At 39.3% G+C, this 27,993-nt stretch overlaps 1 protein-coding gene across 11 annotated transcripts in view; it reads right to left on the bottom strand.

The window, feature by feature from the left end:
• Positions 1-13,515: 13,515 nt before the first annotated feature.
• The window catches only part of FAM120B (family with sequence similarity 120 member B), a 54,015-nt gene continuing 39,537 nt past the window's right edge, over positions 13,516-27,993 (bottom strand). For 7 of the 11 annotated variants that reach the window (XM_005508621.3, XM_065057707.1, XM_065057706.1 and 4 more), the window contains 5 exons: positions 26,377-26,583; positions 22,374-22,482; positions 21,034-21,147; positions 17,095-17,152; positions 13,516-14,920 (listed from right to left, as the gene is read on the bottom strand). In XM_005508621.3, the coding sequence (XP_005508678.3) occupies position 14,920; positions 17,095-17,152; positions 21,034-21,147; positions 22,374-22,482; positions 26,377-26,583 (489 nt within the window). In that variant the 3' untranslated portion in view covers positions 13,516-14,919. Of the gene's footprint in view, positions 14,921-17,090; positions 17,153-21,033; positions 21,148-22,373; positions 22,483-26,376; positions 26,584-27,993 lie in introns of those variants that run through there. The other 4 variants (XM_065057705.1, XM_021296048.2, XM_021296058.2 and 1 more) reach the window with 1 other exon arrangement.

Genomic DNA, 27,993 nt, shown 5'->3' with positions numbered 1-27,993 from the left:
AATAGGAAGAGGATTTTTGTGCTAGGAACAGAAGAGACGAGAATTTTAGAAACATGAGAAGCGAGAGGAGCTCGCAGAAATGCCAGCCAGAGTACGACTGACCGTCCAGGCTACAGGTATGATTGACAGAGGGCTGTGACAGAAGGCAGAAAGGATAGGCTGGAGGAGAGAGAAGTTCGCTTTTTGCTATGTAGGGACTGCAAAGGGCTAACATACATGAGAAATGATTTTGAGGAAACAGAAGAGAGGCAAGGCTGGACAGAAGGGAAGGGAGAGGAATGGAAGGATGGATGGGAGAGTCTTTGTCCCCAGAGCTGGCCCTGAGAGATCTCGGAAGTGACTGCTGTCATTCAGGGACCAAAACACCACGGAACACCAAAGGAGAAAATGAGAGGCCAAGACATTTCACAGCTTCAGAGTGTTTAACACTACCAAGCATCCAGACTTTCTGCACCCTAAAGGCCACTGCTTTTTACCCCAGCTGTTATGGTCAGCTTCACCAATGAAGTTCATTTATCAGACGCTGCCCTTTTCCCTTCACATGTAACAGTGAAATAACTACAGGACACAGTTTACTTGGCCCTGGTGTCTGGTATGCAGCTCCTGTTGGCACCACGGCTGAGCTGTGGCTCTTGGTGTGTAATGAAGGGCAATATGGTCTAGTGATCTCAGCAGGCGAGGGCTGGGAGGTGGGCATGCCGCGCTTCTCATGCCAGCTCTCACACTTTGCTTCTCCCTCTTCAAAATGGGAATACCACCTGCTGGCCCCACAGGCTTGTCAAGAGGATTGATTAACGTTTGTAGACATTTTTAAGAGAGAGGAAAAGCTCAGCAGACAGCACTGCAAAAAAGCTGCATGCAGGCAAACAGTTTTATTATCACTACTACTGTTTAACGTTGCTTTCACTCCACAAACTGATGCCTACACTGTAAAGGAATGGTTATATTTGGATTTAGTTATGCCTGAAAGATTTGTGGCTGTCAGGCACAACTACAACACACAGCAATTACAGAACAAGTGACTCTTAAGCAAGGGAAAAGTTGCCTATCATCTCCCACGCTTTGTCTCGGCTCAAAAATTCCCTGTGTCACCTTGGACATCTTCAGGGGTATCGGTGTTTCTGCGTGATGCCAGTCACAGTCTCATCACACAAACTTTCTAACCACCACCAGATGTGCTCCCCTGACCCCGGGCTCCCATCAGAAAGTGTTCCTGCCCCTGCATCCAAGCCCATGACACCAGCAGTTTATCTCAGGCATGTTAGCTCTGCTGCAGCCTTTTACATTTGCCAAAAAACTTGTAACTTGAATTTTGACTGAGCTCCCCCCAACAAGTGGAGGGAAAAGGCAGGGATGGGGTAACCCGTGCCACGGCGGGGCTGCCATTCCAAAGCAGGGATAAAAGTGAAACCTAAGCGGAAAATGTTTGCGGTGCCAGTGGCAATCAAGGGCTGGGTTGTCCCAGCAACGGGAACACTTCATCAGCTCAGCTAACAGATGGTCAGTGAGCAACAGGCAGCATATGTTCCAATAAGCACTGACATCAGCACAGATGGAGGGTGGGCAGGAGGCTGGCCCTGAAACATAACCTGACATTTCCTTCTCATTTGGTGCTGCATTGTTATAACTCACACAGGAAGATTAGCAGGGAAAAGTGAATAGCATTAGTGAATCTGCTCAGGAACCGATTACTAACACTTCACTGCAGTTTTAGATTTTTACTTAACCAGAGTGCAACATTGTTAACAACATTCGGGGGCAGAAAAGGAAAATGCAGTGGGTTTTAATGATGGAGCTTTATTTTCATCACAGGCAGGTTTTCCCAAGAACACTAATTAACAGATTGCCACCTTCTAGGACTCTAGATCTCCAGTTCCACTGATTTCTACAGCTTTTTTCTTTTACTCCTTCCATCCCTTCCCCAACAGAATGCACCCAAATACCCCACAGGATTAAATAAAGCCCCACAACATGTTGTCAGAAGGGGTATAACTTTCCCTAGCCCACAAATAAACTTTAACGACTGCTACAGAAGACAGAAAAACAGCCACAGAAGGAAAAAAATAATCAAGCATATATCCCTGCTGAAGAGCACTCAATAAAATACCAGGAATCAAAGGAGACTGTAGTCCTTGGAAATCAACAGACCGATCTAGGGGACAGGGAACCAGTATGCAAACAGATTACACAGAAGTTGTATATTTATAGACTTGCATTGAGGATAATGGGAAAGCATGCTGGACGGCTCCAAAATGCCTCTTTGTGACAGATAGTAAGATGTCAAGCAGATACATCCAAATGACGTAAGCGTACAGCTATACCACACGCCAACATGGAAGAAATGACATGCGCAGAAACAACCTTCTGTTACCTTGTGAGATACCTGTAGAAGGCTTTTCCTCTGCTAATGTGTGGGAAAGTTTAGCAGGCACCTCCCTTCAATGCTAATGGGACTTGTATGTACATCCATCTCCCGTGTCAGCAGAACAGACCCTCTGGTGAAGCCACTCCTGGGGGACCGCCAAGCTGTTCTGGGGATGGCAAACCCTTGCATCTTTTTTCCTTGTGCCTTTCTTTGGAGAGCATGGGTTTGCTCAGAGACTGGCAGTCTGGATAAGCCTGTGTACACCCCACTATTTATTCATACAGTTTCTCATCTAGAGCTTTACCCAGATACTATACAGCCCTATAACCCATTCACATAAGGATCTCTTGCCCTTCTTCAAGCTATAATATCTCTGAGAGGTGAATATTGTCAGCCCTCTTTTAGCAAGGACCAGCACAGGGAGTCAATTGCCCATATTTTCAAGTGGCTTCCAGTTTTGTACACCTCTACATCTGGCTTCAATATTACAGAGTTATTAGGGGTACTATTCCACATACTTACTGGGCACCCACTACAGCAATCAGTGCCTAGTGGATCTAAACTTCATAGAGACTTCTAGAGATGGCAGACTGTCCTCCAACAGGTGACAAGGGGTGGCACAAGATGAACAAGGTCATTGAGTGAGTAAATAGCAGTTCTAGGGAAATGCAGGGGAATTAATCAGGTTTCCTAACTGTGTCCCATATCCTACCGATTAGACAGAATCCTCTTACAGCAGACCAAATTAGATACTCATCAACTCTGAAAACATGTGTCCAATAAGAACGCCCTAATGAAGGAAGTATGCCAATCACCGGACAGACAATCCCATGCAAACTGCAGATTTTTGCAGAAGTAGCAAGGCATCCCAAGCACGTACTCTTGTTGCTGACCTCCAGGGATAAGCACTGTAACTCCAGTAAAGCCATTTAAAACCACTTTTAACCTGAAAAGACTGAGTAGCTGAACGATTTTTGATTCACTTCAAACACAAGGAAGCCAGGCTGCTGATAGGTGTCCATTTTATGCTCTGTGCTGCTTCAAGCCATCAATGACTTTTAGCCCATCTGCGAGGCACTCTGCAAGTCGGGGATTGTGATGTCAAAAGCTCAGCTCCTTCAGTGACATTTGGGGGACTTTTTTCCAGTCACAGAAGATGATTTTTTTTTTCTCCACCACACATAAGCAAAGTTTGCACATACTTACTAGTTTCGTGCAGCCTCACTGTCCCCATTTCACCAGACACTTGGTTCTTTGGCAAATCTTCACTAAGGTTAAAGCAACAAAAATCCTTTATGTTCTCCTTACACGGAAGCTGAAGATGGTAGAAGACACACAAAGTCAAAATGAAAAATTCAAAGCATGTGTTTTAATTGTAGCAATAACGCTGACTGTTTGAGAAACAACTGCAGGGTGAGCACATACAGCTAGTATCTGCTAGTTAAGGACATTTGGAATTAACATTTAACAAATGAAGCCTTTCAGGATCCAGAACGATTGGTCTGGTTTTGTATAATGTGCTCTTTAGCAAAAAAAATATCTTCTGTATCTCTATTTGCACTACATATGTTCCAAAATATGAGGCAAGTAGGACACTGGTATTGGTTACCCAACAAGACAGACATTGAATATGCAATTTCTCCCTGTATGTATATCTGTATGAGACAGGGTCTCATGCTGAGATAATTTCTCTAGTAAAACTGGCAGCCTAAGGTTGTTATCACTGCCTAGATCTTCAGACTATTCCTGCCTCCATGTACATGCAGTAAAGAATCAATCTGGTCAAGGTACCTGAGCATTCCCAGTGGCCAGTCTGAGCAAGAAACCGGAAGAGAGGAGAGCGCTTTCACCTCTCCTTCACTCTCCAATTTCCCGATCCTCAGAACAAGCAGCACATTCACGTTTATTGAAATAAAGATTATTTCCCTCTCCTGTTCACTGCCTTCATTCTGATTCACTGCAGCCACTATTCATAATGTAAGATGCCCACTTGCCAAAGGTTAATCTATATTGCTGATGACACTAAACTGGGTGGTGAGATGGACACATCAGAAGGGAGAACCATCTTACAGAAAGACCTGGTCAAGCTGGAAGGGTGGGCTAGCAAGAACAGTATGGAGTTTAACAAAGACAAGACCGAAGTCCTGCACCTGGCACAACATAACTGAAGAGCTCAGTGCAGGCCAGGACCTCTGTGTCTGGGGATCAGCCTTGCTGAGAGGGACCTGGGGGTCCTGGTGAACCACAAGCTGAATGTAAGCCAGTAGTGTGCTGCTGCAGCAACAAAACCAAATGGAATCCTGGGCTGCATTGGCAGAGGCATCACTAGCAGAGACAAAGATTCTACTCAGCATCTGTTGGGCCACATCTGGAGTACTGTGGCTAGTTGTGGTCCCCATAATTCAAAAAATATGCTGACAGACTGGAGAGGCTCCAAAAGAGGGCCACAAAGATGATCAAAGGGCTGGAAAACCTGTCCTGTGAGGAAGACTGAAGGATTTAGGTCTTGTCTTCCTGTAGAAGGCTCAGAGGGGACCTCATCACAGTACTGCAGTACTTAAAGGGCAGCTACAAAGAGGCCAGAGGTTTTCAGAGCCACACGGAGAAGACAAGGGATAACAGGTGTAAGTTGCACCCATAAAGGTTTCACCTCAATATAATAAATAATTCTTTACAGTGAGAACAATCTATGACTGGAATGACCTCTCTAGGGAGGTGGTGGAGTCCTCATCACTGGAGGTTGTCATGATGTAATCAGACAGGGTGCTAGATAATCTCATCTAGGCTCCCTTTCCCATGAAAGGTTGGACCAGATTATCTTTGGAGATTTTTTCCAATGTGGGCTGCTCTATGATTCTATATCTCCCACCGCTTAAAAAAATAAAGTGCAAAAAGCTTTTAGGAAGAGTGTCTGGGTTCACCTTAATGTGGAGCAAGTCCTTCCACTAAAGGGAAGGTCCTCTGTTTGCTCACCTGCTCCCAGCTACCAGTTTTTGTCTCTTCTTTGTGCTGGCACTAGCTGTTGTATAGCCACAGCAGACAGATTGAGTAGCTGAGCAAAAACTAGTATTTATTTTTAGTTCCTCAAGCAGGTTACCTTTCAGTCATGTCAACTCCCTGACTTTGTAAACAAGGCATGAGCAAAGCAAGTCTGCAGACAGTAGTTTTCAATTTGCTATAAAGCAGCCCACTGGAAATTTTCAGGACAGGTGAAAGCAATATCAGATAACTTCAAATTCTGTGAACATGTAGCCATAAAGGTGTCCAATAATTAAGTGGCAGACACTTGGCAATGTCTTGAATTTTAACCATCGAAGTTGCAAAGTACTAGCACAGGCAGGACCCACAGCAAATGTGCTATACCTACAAGGAAAATCTCTGACAGGACAGAGAAACGGAACCAAGGCATTAAAAATCAGTTCACTGGGAGCTTCCTGAACATTTGCCTTTGGGACCCGGAGAGCAAGGGCCATAAAATACAGAAGAATCCTTACTGAGAACAGATCCCGGAGCCTGTGAAATAGCACGGCAAATGGTGCACTTGGCTAACGTCCCCATCGACATGAGGGCTTCAGCGACCTGTTAAAGCATTGTGAATAGAGAGACCCCAGCAAAATTTGCTATGAGGAAGCATAAACAGAGCAGTTCTAATGAAGCTCATGCAATGTTAGGAGCATATTTGTGCAGGGTCTGGCAGTGTTTTACAAGCAATTGCAGGTGCCTGACATTAATGCTAGCAACCGCTTCTTTTTGTCTGTACTGTAGCCAGGACTTATGAGCGTGAGAGAGATTGAATGCTTTGTAATGAAGGTATATTGTAACATTTCTCTCCAGGTGGCACTTTGTTAACAACAATTAGATCCTGATTGATCTTTGAAGGGCTAATTCTTATGTGGTTTGCAAGGGTCCTACAAGGAGCAAGTGTTGAGTGGGGGCACTTTAAAAGTATTAGTGAGGAAAAAAAAGAAGAATAGTGCCATAAGAAATTTGCAATACAATGCCCAAGCCTCCTTTGCACCCCACAGTAATTTGTTCTTATTCCTGTTATTATCCCCTCGGGCACTAATGGTCACTTTATTAATTAGTTGAAAATTGCATTCTAGGTCAAATGGCAGCTTTTTTCCCTCCCATTGTTGCAAATTGCTAGTGGTATGGCCCAGTAAATGGCAGTGTTACTGCAAAATGGGAAAGATCCTTTGCTTTTCAAGATAAAGCCCATGGACCAGCTGCACTTTCCATGACATTTCTAAGCAGAGCATTTCCCCAGGCCTGCTTTTAAGCAGTTAGAAATTAAACAGAACTCACTGTCATTGTTAAGATTTCTAATCATAGGCTGTTACTGTATTTGCTCTCACTCTCCTCACCCTCCCAATCCCCCCCCTACCTCCCATTTTAATTCTAGCTGAGCCTGTTTTCTAAGGTGCATCTCTGCAGTGCTTAGCCCCTTTCTTCAGGAAAGCAGGCAGTGTGTTTAGGTGCCTTCCTGGTGCTCTGATGGAAGTACTTCAGAGACATCTGCTTTAGCAGAAGAGGACAGATGCTCAGCAATTTCTGAGAAATACGGTCCAGTCTGTGGCATCCAAAGTTAGAGACTCGAAAATTACAAATTGCTCTTCAAAATATTTGTTGGCTACTGAAAGCAGAAATAGAGCAAACCACATTCTCAGAAAACAGAATGGGAAATTACAGATTTTGTGAAAGCTTATCACAAAGAAAACTCCTGCTGAGGACAATAGATGTTTAGCCTTTAAACCAGAGGATCGGCCCACCAGAAGTGAACATCAAAGCCGCCTATTTCCCATTAACTACTTTCTGCAGCCTACTGTGCTGGATGCAATCTGTCATGCGAGTCTGTAGTCCAGCAGTCAGAAGAGCTACCAGGAGTCAGAAGGCCTGGGCTGATTTCCCAGCACTGTCAGCCTTACACATCGAAAAGGGTGCAGTTAATCTGATGTCAGTGCACAAGCCATCTAAGACAAAACATGACCCTTAATTTCTATTTTTCAAGTAATTCTGGCCTCATATACTCTTAATCTTCTTCTGTAAAGTTAAACTGATTTAGCCCCTCTTCTGGCCCAATTTAAACTCAACAAAATTCAGGGCAAAAAACCCTCCCTCTGGCCCTTCAGAGATCTAACTGAAGTCATAAAGAGTGAGGAAACTGTGTGGGAGAAAAATCCTACGGTGTCTCTCACAGAAACTTCACATGTGCTACCCTCACATACCTAAAAGTACAACTGTTTTAAGGTTGAAACTGTTCCCTCTCAAAGGACAGATCATATCCAACACACAGAAAGGCAAACACATCTTTATCCTCCAGCAGGCTGGACACTCATCCTCTCAAAATCAAAATACTGTGGGCTGGTACCAACTGTAGCCCCTAATGAACATTACAGGGGGCAGTTAACAGCCCCTGAGGCAAGTAGAAGCCTTCCCCCCCTCCTCCCGCCCCAAGATCCTTATTTCTAAAACAACTAACTACCAGCCTTGCTAGATTGGGCTCTCTCTACAGACAGATGGGGGTGTTTATCAGGCTGGGGGCTGGTGAATTGATTAAGCAATAGCACATTAGTGTAAACAAATGCACAATGACAAATTCGGGATTTCTTTCCTACACTCAACAAGTAAGTGTTAGGACACACAAACTGTCTCCTATAAGCACTCACTGTTTTTTTTCTATGATGTTATTTTTTAACTTGCTTGGAGCAGAAGCTTCTTACAGCACTATTTGTTGCCAAGAAATAATATAGTAACCAGTAATGCAAAGAAGTAAAAGAATTCCCTCCACAAAATAAAAGGAGGATGAATATGCAGATTATTTACTTATTTTGTTCGACCACTTCAGGAAATCATTAAAAATGTAATCTTTGTGTAAACCGTAAACCACAGTCACTGTCTAAACTTGCAGAGGGGTCACACACAGTGGCAAAATGAACCTAAATCTTAATTAAATAAAAAACCAAAAAACCGAATTAATGTATTGCAACCATGACGTAAGTACATTATGCCCTAGGTTGCTGAATTGTTTTTAACTCTAGAACTTTTGGTCTAGATGCACTAACTACCTTCTTAATGTTCTGTGCTGCTGTCCATCAACTGTGTAGCTGCTCTCCCTCTTTCATTTGGAAACGCAACATCACTAGTGGATTTTTTTGAACCTCTCCTATTTGCTCCTTTGTGGAGTGTCCTCTTTGTGTGGGAAGGTAGAGCAGAAATCAAATCACACCTACAAAATGAAGGCTTTGTTAAAGAGAGAAGTTTTGCAATTTGCCCAGAGATGGTTAAGATTCTGACTTGGCCTTATCACCATATTTAAATGTGGTGATCTTTCATATGCGTATTACCTAACAAGAGGTCTAGCTTTATCAGCAGCATGCCTCAAACCTGGATAACTTCACTCAAATTGAAAACCCTCCAGCAGAATGTAGATCAGAAGGACTAAAGGATCTGATGGGTAATTAAACCAGAGTGCGAAGATGATTATCAAAAGGCAGCACATATGCACTTACATCCTTTTAGATGAGCTGCATCATCATCACAAATGAAAACTTAAGTATTCTCAGCAAGTAAATACAGAGCCTGCTGGGCCTCTGCTATTAACAAACACACCAACTCTTGACTAATATAAAGCTGGATCTGATAAAGCTAACTCCTGAATGGTTGCCTTGACTCACATTTTCCAAATGCTATAAACGACATGCAAATTTCTCATCACTTTTCTAAAAATTATTATTGCATTCATTGAACAATGACTTTTCGAGCTACCTACAGCATATTTTGAAATCACATTGAGATCAAAACAGTTCTTACGGTACAGTTTTGCTCTCTACTAAGAGTCCGAAGGCCAGCTGCAAACTTGGCTACCTAATTTTTGAGACGAGGACACCATTCTCTATTAGAAAGCCTTCAGTTATCAAGCATTTTCAGGGGGCTTATATCCAAGATTGATTTCTGTGCCTAGTATTTCCTGTGTCTCTGGCATGAAAAAGAGAAGATTCATACATTTGAAATACCGGTGTATTTCACATCAAAATTCATGCCTATATTAAGTATATCAACATTGAATATATCCCTTCTTGTCTATGTGACCACTACTACTAACAGGTCATTCAATAAGTGATCTAATGACTAACTGTGGGAGAATAAAAAGCACAAACACAAAAAGCCTAAAAATATTAAATGCTGTATGCCTCCCTTGTATTGTATGTCTCTTCCTTGCTTCCCTAGACTGTGTAATTTTCAGGTTTGTGACTGTATCAGATTAGCAAATCAAGTCCTGCATCTCTGAAGGACTGGGGAGCAGCAGTTGCAAAAACAATCAATGAGGAGAGTCTTTTGGTGATGCTTATTGATGAAATACAATTTTAAAATAAAATACGAGCAGCCAGCGCAGAACGCAACACTGTGACTGAAAGTCTGCAGTCAGAGCGGTTCTCTGGTCTCAGATGTCTACCTCCCTATTTGTAATATGTAGAGATGCAGGAGAGAGAGCCTGAAATTATTACAGCTGAAGTCCCGCCTCCACTCTAATTTCAAGCGTGTCAGAGATTTTTCAGCTGTGCTCTACCATAAATCTTACCTGTGCAATGAGCAGCACTCAATAGAAGATCAGGGCCAGTACTGGGTTTTGGTTCCTCACCTGAACAAACAAATATTCAAGACTATAGGGTTGGTATTTTTTTAATACAATAAAGATATATTTTCCCAGTTGGCACAAGCAAAATCAAACATTAGTCCTTACTTTTGTAGTAAGATTAAATAACACATTTAGGCTGGTGAGTCCTCAGACAGAACACCCTGTCAGCTGCCTCTTTTTTACAGACAACTCTTCAACTCATCATGTGTTATCTCAACTTCAGAGCACTAAGAGAACCAAATACTTCCAGGCAGAAAATCTGAAGACACTGTAGGTTAGGCTTAACACCTGATGTCCTACCTAGGACTTCAAAAGCAGCACAAGCCAGCAGAGATCTAGGAGTATCAGTGGCAAGAACGTATTCTTTAACAACTGACCTTTCATGTTCTGAAGCAGCATCACACTTGTGGTGTGTAACTTTGAAACACAGTGTACTCAGTAGCCTGATGTTGAGTGAGAATGATCTGGATGTCAGCTGCAAGGTCTAGGAAAGCAATGAATGCAAGGTCCTAACTGTACAGAGATACACAAAGACACTTTGCTGGTTGTAGCTGTTTTCAGCAGCAAGTAATCCCACAGGCCATATCTATTGTTTTGACACTGTCCAATTTCTATGGCAGTTACAGTCAAACTTCCTGACCACCTGTGCTGTCAGGGCCTTAAAGCCCACTGCCATGGAGCAGCAAAGGTGGGCTGCTCCTCAAGGGAAGGCAAGCCAGCAGCAGAGCAGCAACACAGGTGACCTCACCAGTGAGGGTGGAGATCCACCATACCTGAGCAAGGGCAGAGCAGGTGTGAGGATTGTAACCAGGTTCACACAACAGTCCTGTGATCACTGCACAAGTCCACAGTGATGAGGGATGTCCCAGGTTAAACCAGGAAGTCAGATCAGCAAGGTGAGGGCAGAATCAGCAAGATGCCAGGCTGGACACGGGTGTACCTGCAAAGTAGATTAGGCAAGGACCAAGGGCTTAAATCCACTCTTGAGCCAAGGGGCCTCCCACGAGACTTTTCACAGCTCTCCCACACCAGTCTTTCTTACACACTTGCTGGATCCAAGATCGCCCAGCTGCAGTCAGCCAAATCCCTTGGGGGCCAGGAGAGCCTGGTAGAGCATTGAGGGTGCAGACAGTCAAGTGGCTGGCAGGCACCTCTGCACCTAGGACATACGGAAACACCAGAGCTTGTATACTCGCCATCCCCAAGTCCTGTCCTGAGCAACCTCGGCAAGTCTGAACAACCTATGTCCAGGAGCAACCTTATCAGGTCATCACAGAATCACAGAATCGACTGGGTTGGAAAAGACCTCAGAGATCATTGAGTCCAACTCTAGTCCGTTTACTAGATCATGGCACTAAGTGCCATGTCCAATCTCAGTTTAAAAACCTCTAGGGACGGCGAGTCCACTACCTCCCTGGGCAGGCCATTCCAATGCCTGATCACTCTCTCTGTAAAGAATTTCTTTCTAATATCCAGCCTAAATTTCCCCTGGTAGAGTTTAAGCCCATGCCCCCTTGTCCTATTGCTAACTGCCTGGGAGAAGAGACCAATCCCCACCTGGCTATAACTTCCCTTCAGGTAGTTATAGAGAGTGATGAGGTCACCTCTAAGCCTCCTCTTCTCTAGACTAAACAACCCCAGCTCCCTCAGCCTCTCCTCATAGGTCTTATGTTCAAGTCCCTTCACCAGTCGTGTTGCTCTTCTCTGGACCTGCTCCAGCACTTCAATGTCTTTCCTGAACTGAGGGGCCCAGAACTGAACACAATACTCCAGGTGTGGCCTCACCAATGCAGAGTACAGGGGAAGGATCACTTCCCTTGTCCTGCTGACCACGCTGTTTTTGATACAGGACAGGATACCATTGGCCTTCTTGGCCACCTGGGCACACTGTTGGCTCATATTGAGCTTCCTGTCAATTAGCACCCCCAGGTCCCTTTCTGTCTGACTGCTCTCCAGCCACTCTGCGCCCAGCCTGTAGCGCTGCAGGGGGTTGTTGTGGCCAAAGTGCAGCACCCGGCATTTGGCCTTATTGAACTTCATCCCATTGGAATCAGCCCATTTTTCCAGTCTATCCAGATCCCTCTGCAGAGCCCTCCTGCCTTCCAGCAGGTCGACACTCCCTCCCAACTTGGTGTCATCAGCAAATTTGCTGATGATGGTCTCAATCCCCTCATCTAAATCATCAATAAAGATGTTAAACAGGACTGGACCCAACACTGACCCCTGGGGAACACCACTAGTGACTGGCCGCATCTATGAGGGCAGCCTCACAAAACGTCATGGTATCCCTACGCTTTCAAGCACGATGCACCTATGTGGTACAAACAAGCCAAGGTTTCTGCTTATTTACTGGGCTGATCATGCTTCTGTACCACCAAAAGAAACTCTCTAAGAAGGAGGCCCTGCATCACAGAGGAATCGCCCATCCACCTTCCAGCACTAGCCTGCCTCCCGAATTGGCTGACAGGAGGGAGTCAATGTGTAAATGTGAACATGTAAACTTCTGATCTTCTTCCCCAACTTCTAATTAAAGACCACCTTTGCAAAACAATACCATGTCTTTGATTATCCTTATAACTTTGCCCAGACAGCATGGTATAAGATTTGTAGAGCTTTAGCACTTCTGTTCCCTCTGCCTCAGTGCAGCGCTTGCTAAGGTAGCAAAGGAATTAAAACTGTAGTTTCTTGTTTTATAAAACAGGCATAATCTATGTGTTTTGATACTTACAGTGACACAGTCATCCTAAGATTAACTCAGTGTTTCCTGATTCAGAGTCCCAGTGTGATGGTGTCACAAATGAGCAAAGTAATGTAAGATAAAGGATACAGAATAGATAAAAAGAGGAAAGCTGACAAATCTCCTCTTGTCAGTCACTCTCTTACAATAAACTTGTCATGATTTCACAGTTGACTAAGTTATTGATGTTAACAAAAGTTCTCTGAATCCCCTTCCAGAAGGGGAATAAATAAAGCTAATAAATAAATTCACAATTTCAGTGAACATTTGATGAAAGGCAGCTACCCAGTGTACAGGCTAGAGATGACAGTAAGCAATACAGCTAAACAAGAAATACAAACGTTTTTCTTCACAAACATAGGTTCCTTCACTTCAAATCCACAGGTCTGTTTTTCCTCTCTCCTGTACCCATTCAAAGTAACCCTGTAGTCTGCATGTTAAGGAAACCCTACCAGACTGGAATCTTTAAGGTCATGTTTTTGTATATGATTTCCTTCTACAGTCTACAAGCTTTATTGTACTCTGATGAATTTAAAGTTCAGTAAGACAGGAAAGTAGCACCTCTGTTTCAGCTTCATGCTTCTGCTTTCACTCTATGATTCCTGGTGGGAAAAAAAATCTTTTGGCTTGGAAATAATAATAAGCAGCTTCTGCTTATGGTCTAACATTAGGAAGAAAAAAAACTTCACAGAGAAGCCACCAACTCTTTAGTAGTCAGGGTAATTATTACCAATAATTCACAACATACAACTAGCACAGCAAAACTCCCACTCTAACTGTATTTAACTTTGTTTATTGAGGCCAACAGAAAACTTTTCTCATATCATAGCCTGAAGAAGGAATTACCAAAAACTTCTGGCACACAGTTACATTCTTTTCGAATACACTATTATACATCATGAGATTCCTGAAACTAGAGGACTTTCCATAAAACTCAGACCACATTATTCTAAAATGTCTGAGGAGGTAAAAAAAAAAAATTAAAAAAGGTGGTAGCACAATTACAGTCAGTGACAAATCAATAGAAAAAGGAAGCAGGAATGTCACTCCCATGACAGGATCCCTGGAACGCAAATCAGACACTACATTGTGTGAAAATCGTGTCTGTTCAAACCTTTACTAGAACTAGAAATCCTGTATTGTTGCCAATTTATTTCTTTAGCTGGACTGTTGCTATATGCAGAATATGAAAAAATATATTTATTGGGTTAAAAAAAGAAAAATCCATGCAAGGAAATTATAGTATTGAGTTACGTATGTCTGACAATACTGTTCACTTTGACATAACGTGCATACTAAATAGGAACTAAGTTCCACTGACAATTGACTCAAAGGAGTTACCTGCACAAGGCCTAAGAAACAACATTAACTGAATAATAATGGACTAAAACCAGAGTTTAAATCAGTAATCACTGTACCATAAGGATCAATATAAGTTTTACTATAGCTATAGTACTTCTTCTAAAAATCTATTTCAAAATTAGAGCTAAATTTGCTCTTTGGAATATAAAAATAATGCTTTTTCCTCACTCAGCTCTGAAACACCCCCAAATAACAGGACATTAAAGCTGTAGCCTTTTGTACATATAAACTAATTTTATGACTTCCTGGAATGTTTTAGTTACTGTTTTCTCATTCTCTGAGACTGAGGAAGTATGAAAGTAAGAAAAGTAACATTTTTCAACTATGACATGGTTCTAAAGACTTTAGAAGCACACATTTTGTCTGAGAATGGCCACTTTCAGCCTCATATAAGCATAAAAGTTTAACAGCAAACACATAATTGTTTTGCAACAGAACCAGATGAATTAATTAAATTAAATGTATAGCTTTCCTCAATACACAGGACTGGCCTTTACTTTTTAAACATAATTTTTAATGACCATTTTTCATAATTGTGTCAGCAAGGTTTTTGTGAAGTCCTCCAAACAATACTATCTGGAACCTAAATTATATAATAGTTGTTTCACAATATTCCATGATTTACTTCTCTAAGCTATAGGCTAAAATGGAACTTAAAATAAGGCATGACAAATTTCTGATTAGAGCCTTCCCACCACCATTTTTGAAATACTGATGAAGTTTTTATGATCTTCAGCATACAGCATTTCATAAAAAAACCAGCTTCTTCTCTTATCCATTTTCATCTGCCTTCAGTAACGAGCGGGGTCACCTGGGTGATCTAAAAGACAAACAGTTGTGAGGAGCCAAATAAAACACGTGAACATCAGCACCGAAACAATTTTAAAAATTATAGCCGGTTGCAGAGCAAGATTCTGTGATCTGTATTATGCAGGTGATCAAACTACCATAATGATGTGTTCTGGGTTTAATGATCTACATAAAAATTATTCAGATCAGCACTTATGTTTTGAACCTTAAGTTCAGCAAGTCTTAATGGAAGCATTAAGTTTTATAGCATCTGCTCCTTTGTTAGTATGGGTCGTAAGATAGTTTTCAGATATAAATCTAATTTTTGAATGCTTATAAAAATAAATAATGCTGACAGTAGTACACTAAGAAGCCTGAGATACAGTTTCCATATCAGTAAAATCTAGAATGATGATTATGAGAACTACAATAACAAGACACTAATCAGTATTATTCAAAACCAAAAAGAAAAATAATCCAAAGAGTGGATTTTCCAACATGATCAACATTAAAGGCCACAGTTCTCTGTGTAAATACAAAGTTTTGCCCATGTGCAACACCCCTGACTTCACTGTGTGGAACAGTTGTCAGCCTCCATAACTAAACACGCTCTTATGAAAATCCGCAAACTGTACCAGATTTCAAAACTTGCTCTTAACATTTTGCCTCTGTCTTCGCACAGCCTCTTTTTTTGATGCTCAGTCTTTTTAGAGAGCAGGAACAGGACATCAGGCTTTAATTTTTCTTTAATTATATACCTTTCGTATGAGAAGAGAGATTATTCTATAACATCATGTACTCAAAACGCTGAAGTAAAAACTAAAGATACCATGATTCCAAAATGAATTCCACATAAATGAAAACCCATCAGTTCCATAAACATCCACTTGAGCCAACCCAATTCAAAGATTGCTAGAAACCGAAGAAAAGCATGAAATTGTTGAAGATTACATAGATGGAGACAATTTTCAGTTAGGTTGAGATGCAGATCAGTAAAGAGATAAACATGGCTCTAACTGTGTCACCCACTTTCTAAGTCACATAAGTGTTGTTGACCCTTTTTTTCCTCTGGTACAATTTTTACATTTCATGATTTAAAATGGGATTTCTACATGACTGCTTCATTTTTTTTTTCCTGAAGACAGTAATTACGTAAAGTACCTGTGATTATTTTTAACTGAATGGATATGCAAATGGAAGACATAAAAAAGTTGTTGTAATCTCTAAAACAGTTTCTTAAAAAACACAAGTAATGATGAAGGGCTTTTGTGGCACCAATTTACCAATGTATGATGCTATGGTCCTGTTAAAAATGCATGTGCTCTGTTATTTTAGATTTCTTTAGTATTACTTATATTAACTCCATTTAAAATGAATTAATTTTATAATTAAATACATACATCACCAAAATGGGATCACAAAGTAAAATATATCAATTTTTAAGAAATAATTCTGAAAATATGTGTTTAAATTAGAACTCTGGACAATTAAAAATGCTTAGCTCTCATAAGTATTATTCAGTATAGATGTAAAGCATGACAGATTCTCTCCTCAGCTGTGATGTGGTTCACTCCACACAGCTGAGACAGAAAAAGTTGCTTAACTACAAGTGCCAAAAGCAAGAGCAATTTTTGGCTCTTCTAAGAAAGCTCTGCATTTTACAGAAAGGTTATTGTGTTTCACTGGCAGATGATGTTTACATCAGTGATGCCATGTTTCAAACTTTTCAAAAGGTTTCAGTAACAATGGTATAACCCAAAAAATAAAGGTATAATCCAAAATTAAGACACAAATCACAATCAGCATGGATATTCCACATTGTACATGGTGAGCAAACTCTTGTAATGTACACAACTATAATGAAAATGTGCAAAACTTACAGTCTAAGTCTTAAAACCTATACTCAGGAATATCTAATGATGTTGTAAAAACACTTGAGAGTTTCCAGCGTCAAAGGGACAGAACAATGTAGCTATACTGGGATGCCACTGGGCTTCAGCTGGTACCTTTAACTTAAGTTTTAAGGATTTCAATCTCATAGCAAGCTTAGACCTAACATGACAAGTGATTGAAAAGCTGATTAGCTTCCTCCACAGTCACATGGTTCTGCTACTCTGTAAAGTTCATAAAAAGAGGCTCTCACAGACAAAAATTATCTCAGTGGTAACTATCCCATCATCTCAGTTTGCTACTTGTTGTCCTTACCAAGGAGGAAGGTGGAATCTTCTCCTGTAGTCTGGATGTCCCGATCCATATTCTCTACCTGGAGGGAGTAGGAGAGGAATTAAATATTTTAAATTAACATTAAAGCAGGAAAACAAGATCTTATTCAGACAGCCTGCAAGAAAAACTACACTTACACATATTTTGAAAAATGAACACATCCCTCTCCAGTTGGTGTATAATTATGGCTAGTAATTTGAGATGTTGGAGGATAAAGTAAATGGCAATGTTGGTCTTTTAAAACTGTTAGACCACTGTAACTTAAAAGTCTAGTTCAATTAATGTGTTGGGACAATGAATCATACAGGTTATATACACTGTGGCTGGTAGATCAGACTGTGTGAATTCAGGAAAGGAAAATACACTATTTAGAATCAGACATAAGCTATATTAACAAATATTTTCATCCTGGTTTAAGTGTGCCTCTGTACAATACTGCTTTAGTTATAGATTTCTATAAGAAAAATACTACTCAAACTGTAAATGAAATGTTTTCTTCAGCACCAAAGTTCTACCAAGTCCCATCTACATTACAGTTCTATCAGTTCTATCAAAATCCTATTTATCAGAAACAGGCTTGAACATAGAGTATGCAATGCAAGTGTGGAAGTCTTGATTAAACACCTAACAAACAAAAATTTGCTACAAACTCAGGTGCTTCAGTATAGTTGTATTATGTTCAACTACATGGTTAACGGTGTGCTACGACTCAAAGTGGCCGTACCCTTTTGGTGCTACATTCCATGAAGAAATGGGACTCTGGACAGTCTTGGACAAAAGAGTTTCTTTTGAGTGAGACATACTTCCAATGATTCTATTTTTTCATATCTTTCCTTGACACTAATCTTTCCTTTCCTCTGAAAAAACTGCTTTCACTTTTCCATAAAAGGTTTTCTACAATGCCCTGTTTTTAAAGAAAAATAAAACACTTTCGAAAAAGGTTATATTTTCTAAGTTGAATTCTTTAAAAAAAAAAAGTTGCCAATTTCCCTTTTCCTATTCTTGTCCCATAGAGAGATGTAAGAAAAACAAGGCAAAGGTGGATGGAAACAAAGAAAACGAAACTATTTTTTTCGAGATAACATACTTAGGCAGAATATAGTTGACCTCCAAATCCAAAACCTTCTAAATGCAAGTACCAAATTGTCAAAATACTTTATTATTTCCTCATCTCACTGTTTATAATTCTGTGTCCACTATACAGGGTATTCTAATGTTTACCTTATCACCATCAGGAATTCTATATCCTTGCCAACACCTTTCACTATTTCTAATGTATTAGTGTATCCTTGATTTCAACCATTCATGTTGCTGTTACAACCAGTCCCACAGACACCTTCTCCACTATCACCTTCCTTCATCTTCAGTTCACTTTTCAAACAGGTTCTCAAATACTAGCATGAGAACCATTGTCCAAATCACCAATCTTTTTAAATACAGCTATAGAAGTATATAAGACAGTGCATAGGTAAGGTTAGACTTTCTAATTTTCTTTTCTTGCTAGCTTTTGTACATAGATTCAGATCTAGGTGGTAACTTGTATGCTATGACAATCTTATGTGTATCAGTTGGACTGATGAAGAGAATGACAAACATACTCAGTAGTGTTTTCCATAGTTCTTAGGGCTCAATTTGCTTTTAGCTATTTGTAGAACAAGGTAACAATGTGACCCAAACAACATATCAGTGGTCTTAACTGCTAATTAATGAGGTTTTGTCTACCAATAGGCTATATGGCATGTGGTGTGCTGTTTCTGCCATGAACCTAGAATTTGGAAAGTCGTGCTTTATTACAGACGTCTATGCTAACTCAGGCAAGATTACTTTAAACACAAAGTACACAGATTACAAAGTGCTGCAATGCAAAATTTTATATCTCAATATTGGAAGCCTACCCTTAGCTTTAAATGAGATACCTACAATCTGTTTAACAAGCATCGGAAGGGACAGACACTCACAATGGGATACACAAAAGTCAGTGTGCTAAACAGGAAGTCTTCTAAATCAACAAACAACAAACACCAAGGAAAATTCTGCCTCCCTGTGAGGCTTAGTTGTCCTGCTCTGAGGTACAGGGATGCACTCTCCATTTGTGACAAGAAACCAAGAAATTTATGAAGAGAATATAAAACAAATAAAATCAAACCAAATGAAAAAAAACCCACAAGCCCCCGAAAACCCCCAAAACCCACAGCTGAATTCCCTTCTCTCAAAATACAGCTACAGGATGAGATGTTAATTACAACAGGTCAGCTGTAATTAAAAAATGAGGGATGCCCAAGTTGAATTCTTGTTCTGCCTGAAAGGATTCAAACCATCACCTCAAAGAAATACCAGTGCTTCTCAGGTTTATGCTTTCTGGGAGGAAGCACCCTTTCCTCCACTGTTGACACTGAGCCATTGTTATGCAATTCTTAAATGTTAACTGATCAGAGAGCATGAAGGCTGCCTAATTATTGGGTACACTGCTGACACAGAAGATTTGGGTCCTGTGGTTACTGTTCCATTACTTTCTAATGCATTTTATCCAATGATTTATATATAATATACAACACCAAGAACCATAACATATACCATGGGAAGGTTTATAAATGGTGGCACAGATAGATAACAGTAATATTAGTAGGAAGTTTTATCATGTAAGCTATAATGGAACACAAAATTGCTACTCTTCTGTTCTCTTTTTTCTCTTCTTCGTGAGACACACACACATAGCAGAGACAACAGCTACATAATGAAGCAAATCAAATATCTGTCTTAATATTAGCAAACTTAGGAAAAAGAAACTTTGTAAAAATGAGTCATTTTGGCAGATCAGATCTAAAAGATTACAGGACTCTTTTGTAAGGTATATATTTTCAATAAGTCTATTTTACTTAAAACAGAGGCAATTTAACCACATTAATGGGATCATGTTTTAAAGAGCATCCTGAAGCTAGTAAAGAGGGCTAGTGTATAAGAAGTGTATTTGTTTTAGTAATGGTACTGAAACACATTTATAACACAATTCAGCACAGTGGAACTTTGTGGAATTCATGAGATCTCTGGAGCTGGTTAGAGATGATGTGACCTCTGAACAGTAGGCTTCTTGAGATGGTCACATTCCACACTTTACTGTATTTATTTATTATTTGTCCTCCCTAATCACATCATTACATCAATCTTCTTTGAAAAAATCACCTGGAAACAGAAGAAATTTAGACTCTGCAAACTTAATAACTGACCTTTCTTAGACACTTTTCTTCCTTTGCTTATTTTATTTAATCTACATGTATATGCTTCGAGTCATAACGATGAGAAAGTGAAACAGAACTGATGTCAGATCAACAGTATTATCCACAGTGATGCTTCATTGAAATGTCTGTTCTGTCCAATAAGTGAGATTGGTGAATGACTTAAGATAAACTTCTGCCGAGACAAAACAGAACTTACATTTGTATTACTTAGGTGATGATCTGCAAGCTGAGGCTGATGTAGAAAACCACTTAAGAATGTGCTTAACTTTATTCATGTGCTTAAGTGTTTTCTTGAATTATGAACCAAGATCTGTAGCTAAAGACTTCAGACAGACACATACTTCTGTGCATCTGCGCCAATTTGTTTTAGAACTATTACAATTTCAAATACAGTCATCAGCTGAGACCAAGCATGGAAAGTTTCAATACAACATGAAAGCTTTTTTTCTCAGAACACTGTGAATAAAAGAAGACTCCAGGTTATAACGCTACACTCTACCTAACCTTGCGGAGTTTGTTTTTGCTAATGGTAGTACACAACCATAATTGATACAAGTTTTGTTACTGACTCCTGTGGCCACAGGGTAACTGCGTACCCACAAACACAAATTGCAGATAGCCATAGAGCTGTTATACTGTCCACAGAGATGATTCCAAATACACACACATGAACACATTTTTTTACCTTGTGGTTGATGATTTCTCCGTGAAAAGCCCCTCATCTGGTTATGGTATGGAGGAACAAAAGAACTTCTGTGTGTTTGTTGGAACCTGGGATTATATTCTCTTTGTCGTGTTCCTGAAAAACAGTATTTACTAAGCAACTCTGATTATATACAAGATTAAATGAAGAAAAAGAGAGCATATTCTTTTTTGGGAAACAATATTTCTTAGTTTTATGCCAAAATAATTATACACAACTATGTTTTTTGCAAACTAAAGCCAGGCTAATAAGCATGGTTCTTGTCCTCATTTCCATCTATGCACATCATGATTACAAGCTGTTAACAAGTGTATTTAGAAACCAGACCAAAATTTTATGACACAGATTAGAAGACGGCAGTCATTAAAACAAACCAGAAATCTCTGTCCAAATTGGAATCACAAATCATAATTAAAACGTTTAAGTACAGCTCTCAAGCAATAGCAGATGCTAACAAGGTCTGGTATCATAAATCACCATGAGATACTCTCAGTTTTGAATGTCCAGCACCAGTGTGGTAGAGCACCACATCAGAAGTATTGCTGTCATATAATGCAAGGTACTGAACTAGCAGAAATCATTCTATCTGTTGTAATTTGCTCAAGGATTTTTGAAGGGGTAATTTTCATCCTCACAGGCATTATAATTAATCAGGTATTAAGTGGGTAATAAACATAATACCAGCATAAACACTGAGATTCAGTGTGAATTACTTTGAAACCTCAAAAGGCTCAACATTCAGGCTGATTTGTGAACGATGCTGAAAATCCTTTAGATGTTTTTTTTTTCTCCCCTGAAAGCTGGGAAGATCAGGTGGGGAAAACAAATGTCTTTAGTAAACTGAGCCACAAAGCTAGGGACAAAAAAAAAAGTCATTCTCTAGGTTGCCCAAAAGCTTTCTTATATTTTGAACTGTCAGTCCCATAAAGACTATTGTCTCTTCAATGCATCACTCAGACCTTCAACTACCAAGGTTAAAAGAGGGCCCCTGAAGGAAAGGAAGAAAAAACTTTGAGTAATCTAGTTCCTCTTATAAAAATAATTTTTGTCACTGAATAAATAGCAGTGAAGTTTGGCTGTGAATGATATTTACTGCCCGTATGTCACTAACTATGTAGCTAGATGGAAGTATTTTTTAATCCGAACTTGGGTAATCAATTTCACATGAATTCCTAAAAAAACGGATCTCTCTTAGATCTCTCCTTTAATTTCTTAGAGAAAAACTTTACAACTTAGCTTGATGGGCTACCTATGTAAATGCTGCTGCTACTGAAGGATAATTGAGTTAATCAATTTACTGGGAAAATTAACACAATACCAACCTGTGAAAAATCCATTCCCCCTTGGTCTGCTCTGTATTATTCTTTTCTTCGCCATGCAAACCTTGCAAATGAAAGACTTCAGATTCTGGAAGGGTGTGTATAAAGACTCCTGCAGACAACAGGATTAAAAATAATGACTGTTCTGCTTTTCTCACTTCAGGTATAGCACAAATCAATCATATACACAACAACTAAAAGACTTGTCTTATCCTCATACGTATATGAAGGTGGTAGATCTGGTTTGCATTTTTTTTCAGGAAACAAAGTTCAAACATTTCATACTAAAAGTTGATCCTTGGAGGGATGAGTAGAGATGCTGAAGGAACATTTTCCCCTTTCTCAGTGAAGTTTGTTTTTCTTTCCTACTCCCATCTGTAAATCACTTGCTTTCCTATTCTATTACCCTGCACCTGTAGATAAACTTAACTAGACTTCCATCGGCAGATCGTTAAAGCCTCCAGATAAGGACTGACGAACTCATGGAAAACACATCAATGAAAAACAAAGTGTCTTAATTTCAGATATTGCAAGCAAAATTTAACAGAGTAGTAATACATCAGCCTCAACTCTTGACTGATAAAATATAATCATGTCTAAAGAGAAATGAGGGAATTATATAAAAATGTATACCTTGCGATGTGATGAAAAGTTCTACTGTCAAAATGACAAGCTGAAGCTACTTAAAGACGCAATACTAGGAGATGTTATATATTCTTCACTTTCACTGACTTCGGGGAGCTTTGAAGAAGTGTCAGATCTAAGAATCTTTTTATTGATTTGTACTGGGCATGTGGGCAGCAGTACACATTGAAAAGAACTATGAAAAGATAGATTTTTAGAGCAATAGCACAATTTATGATTCTGATAAAATGGAACTGATTTTTACAGGATTATAGTTACTTTTTGTAACCACCAACAAGGTAGAGGGGGGAGCAGGAAGGTGGGGACAGAATTCCAGCATAAGATAAAAATCCAACAGGTGTCAAGACAGCAGCAACTAGAAGGTTTCTTAAATTAGAGGTAGAGCCTGAATCCGTGAACTTTCCTAGCACATTTTTTGAATTAATGATCTTCTTTATAGACCCTTAAGCAAAACCCACAGATTTTTTTCCCCACACAGAGTACAGTCGGTGAAGAACACCCACTAATGGGAAAAACCTTTCATTATATTACCAGCAGAATAAATTCAGAATGTGTTTATGAAGGTTGGATGAAAGATATGACAAAATATATCACTTAGGTTGACCCCATTTGGTAATTTGGTTTTAATTTTAAAAAATTGATCATGAACACAGTCATTAGTGAGAAGCACAATAAAAAGGCTAATAAAGTGATAATATAATTGCCTCACTGTTTCATGAGACAATTATATCCAATTTTCTGTGTGGATAAACAAACTAATATGATTACTGTTATGAAAACCAGAGAACTAGCATAATATGAGCTTATAATTTGTTTTTTTAAAGAAAGATGGCTCTATTTTTGATTCTTATCAGAAGCTTTCAATTTTTTATCTTTAACAGCTGCTAGGGGTACAAAGAGCTGAGCTACATAAAATCTTGCCCACAAATGCATCAACTGCATTTAGTTTAAACATTTTATTTTGGTACAAGAATCTGTGGGAATCAAACCATAAAATGTTGAAAAATCCTGGAATATGTGTAAATATTTAACCAAGATTGTATTTCTACTGTGCTTTTCATAAGATTATTAACTCTATTTAAGTCCATAATAATCAAAACAACACTGATTCTGAGTTCTCCTGAACACCCTGAAGTAACTGTCCAGATCATGGAGAAGGGACCTGAGGAGTTAAGAGACAAGCAAGGACCACCAAAAGAAGTAATTTTTTCCTATTACTTATCTTTTCTATAACAAAACATGCCATGCAGTATAACTTTTTTTCTTAATACAATGCTGTAGCTATCATCAGATTTGATTTATGGTGCTCAGGGGTAGATTGTTAGCAAACAAGTGCTGAAAGATCTTGGCTTCCAATGGTACACTAAGCTCTGCCAGGAAATAAGTACCAGTTTTATTTATTAAAGTTGAACTTATAATAATAGGAAAAACCAGTCACACATGCTTGTTGCCTTGCCAGTGTCCCCAGCTAAACTGGCATCTCTTGGCAATTCTCCCAAAAACAGATTCTTGCCTCAAACTGATAAGCTGGAAAGCTATTTTATTAGTCTGGGAGCAATCTCTGCCATATAAGTACCACAAAATCGTACCTAAACAGGAAAAAGGTATTTAAACTACTCTAAAAATTCACAGGGATAGATTATTTTTTCCCCACAACAGAATAATTTATCTGGGGTTTATTTAAACTAGAGTAGCAGACTTTTAAAAAAACTGACCTAGATATTTACGTTGATCAAGCAAATTTCTATCTTTCTTCTAGGGATCTAAGTGTCTTCATTCATCTTTCTTCTAAGGCAGGTTAAAATATAACTTTAACCTGACCACATTGGGATTTTCAAATGTAAGCTAAAACATACTAGCTAACACATCTAAAAAGTCCTCTTAGCCAATATCAATTTTATTCAGATTTAGTTACATGTTGTAGAAGTTATTCTCTAACCTGAATTCTACCCAAATGGAAAGGAGTTTATCAGTTTAACATAGATTCGTATAGTTTTACATTTTTCTATTTATTCTTTAGACCCTCTATTGTTCTGTAAAAGTCCTACATGAAAAACTGGATGAACCACTGGCCCAATCTAAAATCTACTGAAATCAACAGACCAATTGATAAAAACCACTGGATTTGGATAGAGGTTATAGTCTTAATCATATGATTGATTCCATATGGAAAGGCTTATCCCACTCCTCCATGCTGAAAACACATACATTCCACCCACCCACACGCGTTCCACTCATCACTCCAGATCAGGATGGTGTGTAACTGGACACAAAACTGGAACAGAAAACATTATACAACAACTGATATCGAATGCATGAGATTAAAATAATTCAAAACTAAAAACTTTCTTCTCTGTAATCACTTTTATATATGTTAACCTCAAGTGATATACGTAACAGCAGGTAAAAACATTCCAAAGGTAAAATTTTTGAAAGTAATTAAACAAACATAGGGTTTTCAGTCCTACACTGAAAAGGTCTTAAGAGCTGTCTACACAGCTGGGTACAGATGAGCACAGACATAACCAAGCATCTCTCCACACAGTCTGTGCTGCTGGGGTATGAGCCAGGTCTGGTCTGAGGCTTCACTGGTGCATTAGTAGAGCCTTGCACCAGCCTAGGAGATCCTGGCTCAGCCTGGCCACGGTGCCACCCTCACGCATCACACAGGGCCCACACACAGCAGGACTCTGCTGGTGTCTCCCTGCCCTTGCCTGGCAGACATGCTTTAAGTCATATTGGTTTTTTGGTAACAAAGCATGGAAAATGTACAAATTCCCAGCTTCTGAAAAGTGGGATTGAGACCCAAACAAGTACTTAAAGGCACAGAAAGGTACTTTCTAAAAAAAACCCCTAGATATATACTTTCCTCTGATTTCCAATTCCTCTTTGAGTTCACTAAACCTTCATCTTAAAGTGTAGGTTCCTTAATACCTTTAAAAATATCAGTCGTAAACACTTCGAAAATTATAACCAGTATGCTTACTTAAAGACATTCTTAATATATTGCTTAAAATCTTACGGGGAAAAAGATATCATCCATATCTTAGCACCAGAAAACCATTACATTTTCACTTTTTTAAATTGACAACTATTCTGACACTCCCTATATTATTTTCTGAGTAATGTAAAAAAAAAATAAAGGTAAAATTATAGCTTCCTTCATAGTCCCAGTATTTCCACTTATTTTTCTTTTTCTTTTTTTTTTTTTTTAATTTCAGAGGGGATGGAAAAGGAATAAGAATGGAAAAATAAAAATAAAGGGGGACAGTGTAAACAAGTGTATTAAAACAAGCAACAAACATGGACAGGCACATTTTTCAAAGAATATAGAACTGTCTAAGAAGATGTTATTACTCACATTGCCTTCCAAAAGCTCTTCCATAGAACAACCTCGGTGCGATCGCTGATATTTTTCTTGAAAAAGTTTTCCATCAAACACTTCCCAAGGCATCAAATCATCCATTCTGAATGGAAAGCCACAGGCACTATTGGCCATGAGCAAAGTTGTAAGGCCACGAACAATGACAGCGCCAAGATGTACAGCTCTGGAGTCCACTTGTGCAAGCTGTTAACACCAAACAAAAAAAACCTGTAGGCCTCACAAATCAGAGAATATAAGCAAGCTTATCATACCATACAACAATGCAAACAGCAGAGCACATGCTAAACAGTCCCAAAGTTGTGACAATGATGGTCCTCTATTGCACAGCAAATTCATCAAAGGATTCTGTATATAGTTCTATTCAATAAAGTGAAAGAAGTGAAGTTTGTTTTAACAAATACAGCATCTCACTCAAGTTTTTAGGACTGATACATTCAAAATGAAAATGGAAATACAAAATAAATGGATAATCTCCACAGTATTTCTCAAGCATTAGCAGTTGCCCAGAAAGAATTCTATTAGTGGAATGCAAAACATGAACTGGGAGTAAAAAATGATGTGTACAGTGATCCATTGACCTTCCACAGTTTGATCAACTGGGAAATGATACAGCACTTAAAGATCAGTTAAATTACAAGATTTGACAGAACAAAGTTTATTGTGCCTAGGCTTTTATTTCAAACACATTAAAATTTCCTCTGACTGCAGTTTGAAAGTCAAATTACTTCACTTCAACATGGATGTCTCCAGAAGAAATACTGGAATGTTACGACAACATCCAAAAAATGCAAAATGAGGAACTCAACAAGACAATTAAAACTCACTGTCAAAATAAACGTGATGGGTCAATTTAACATCCTGCTGCGGCAAGGCATAGCAAACTATAAAAGACTTGAGTCCAATATGGGGAAAACCATGATTTTAATTTTGTGTGAACAGTACAGAGCTCCTCAGTGGGGAATGCCTTTTCCACATAACAGAGCAGCCATCAATACTGTAAATCCGTGGCAGCTGATATACCCTTACAATACAGTTTTCCTTACAGTGTAAGTTATACCAGGAATGGAATAGCATCCCAAATAGTCCAGAACAGAAACGATGAAAATGTGGTTCAAATTTGTCTTAGCCCGAGCTCCTGAAGAGCTGTGAATTGTTTGTTGGAAATGCAATGAAAAGGGTCGGCCCGTTTTTACTAACAGTAAAGACATCTTACACGTTGAAAGATCCCCAAAAGACTTACAAGTATGCATATATGCCACAAATGCCCTATTTTAAAAAATGACAAGTAACAGCAGACAGCATGAAATGTTGTACTAACAGATCAGAACTTTTTCACCCCTAAGGCCCACATAACAAAACGAGGAAAACTATACTAGCAACAAAGCTTATTCCAAAAGAGACAAACCCAATAAATCATTTGGAGAATACAGCTAGAATTTGGTCAAGGACTTAGGTTTTCTGTATTATTATGCAGCAAGTTGAAGTTTGTTGTATAATTTTATTATGTGAGACTGAACCACAAACAAGATGCAGGAGAGTTCTGTTAACCTGACTTGAAGGTAGAGGGTGTACCTCCAGTGGCTGTTTTTTCTA

The sequence above is a fragment of the Columba livia genome, chromosome 3, assembly GCF_036013475.1.
Source record: "Columba livia isolate bColLiv1 breed racing homer chromosome 3, bColLiv1.pat.W.v2, whole genome shotgun sequence".
NCBI classification, from domain to species: Eukaryota; Metazoa; Chordata; class Aves; order Columbiformes; family Columbidae; genus Columba; species Columba livia.
The sequence above is the reverse complement of the archived record's forward strand: the minus strand, read 5'-3'. Positions and strand labels throughout refer to the sequence as shown.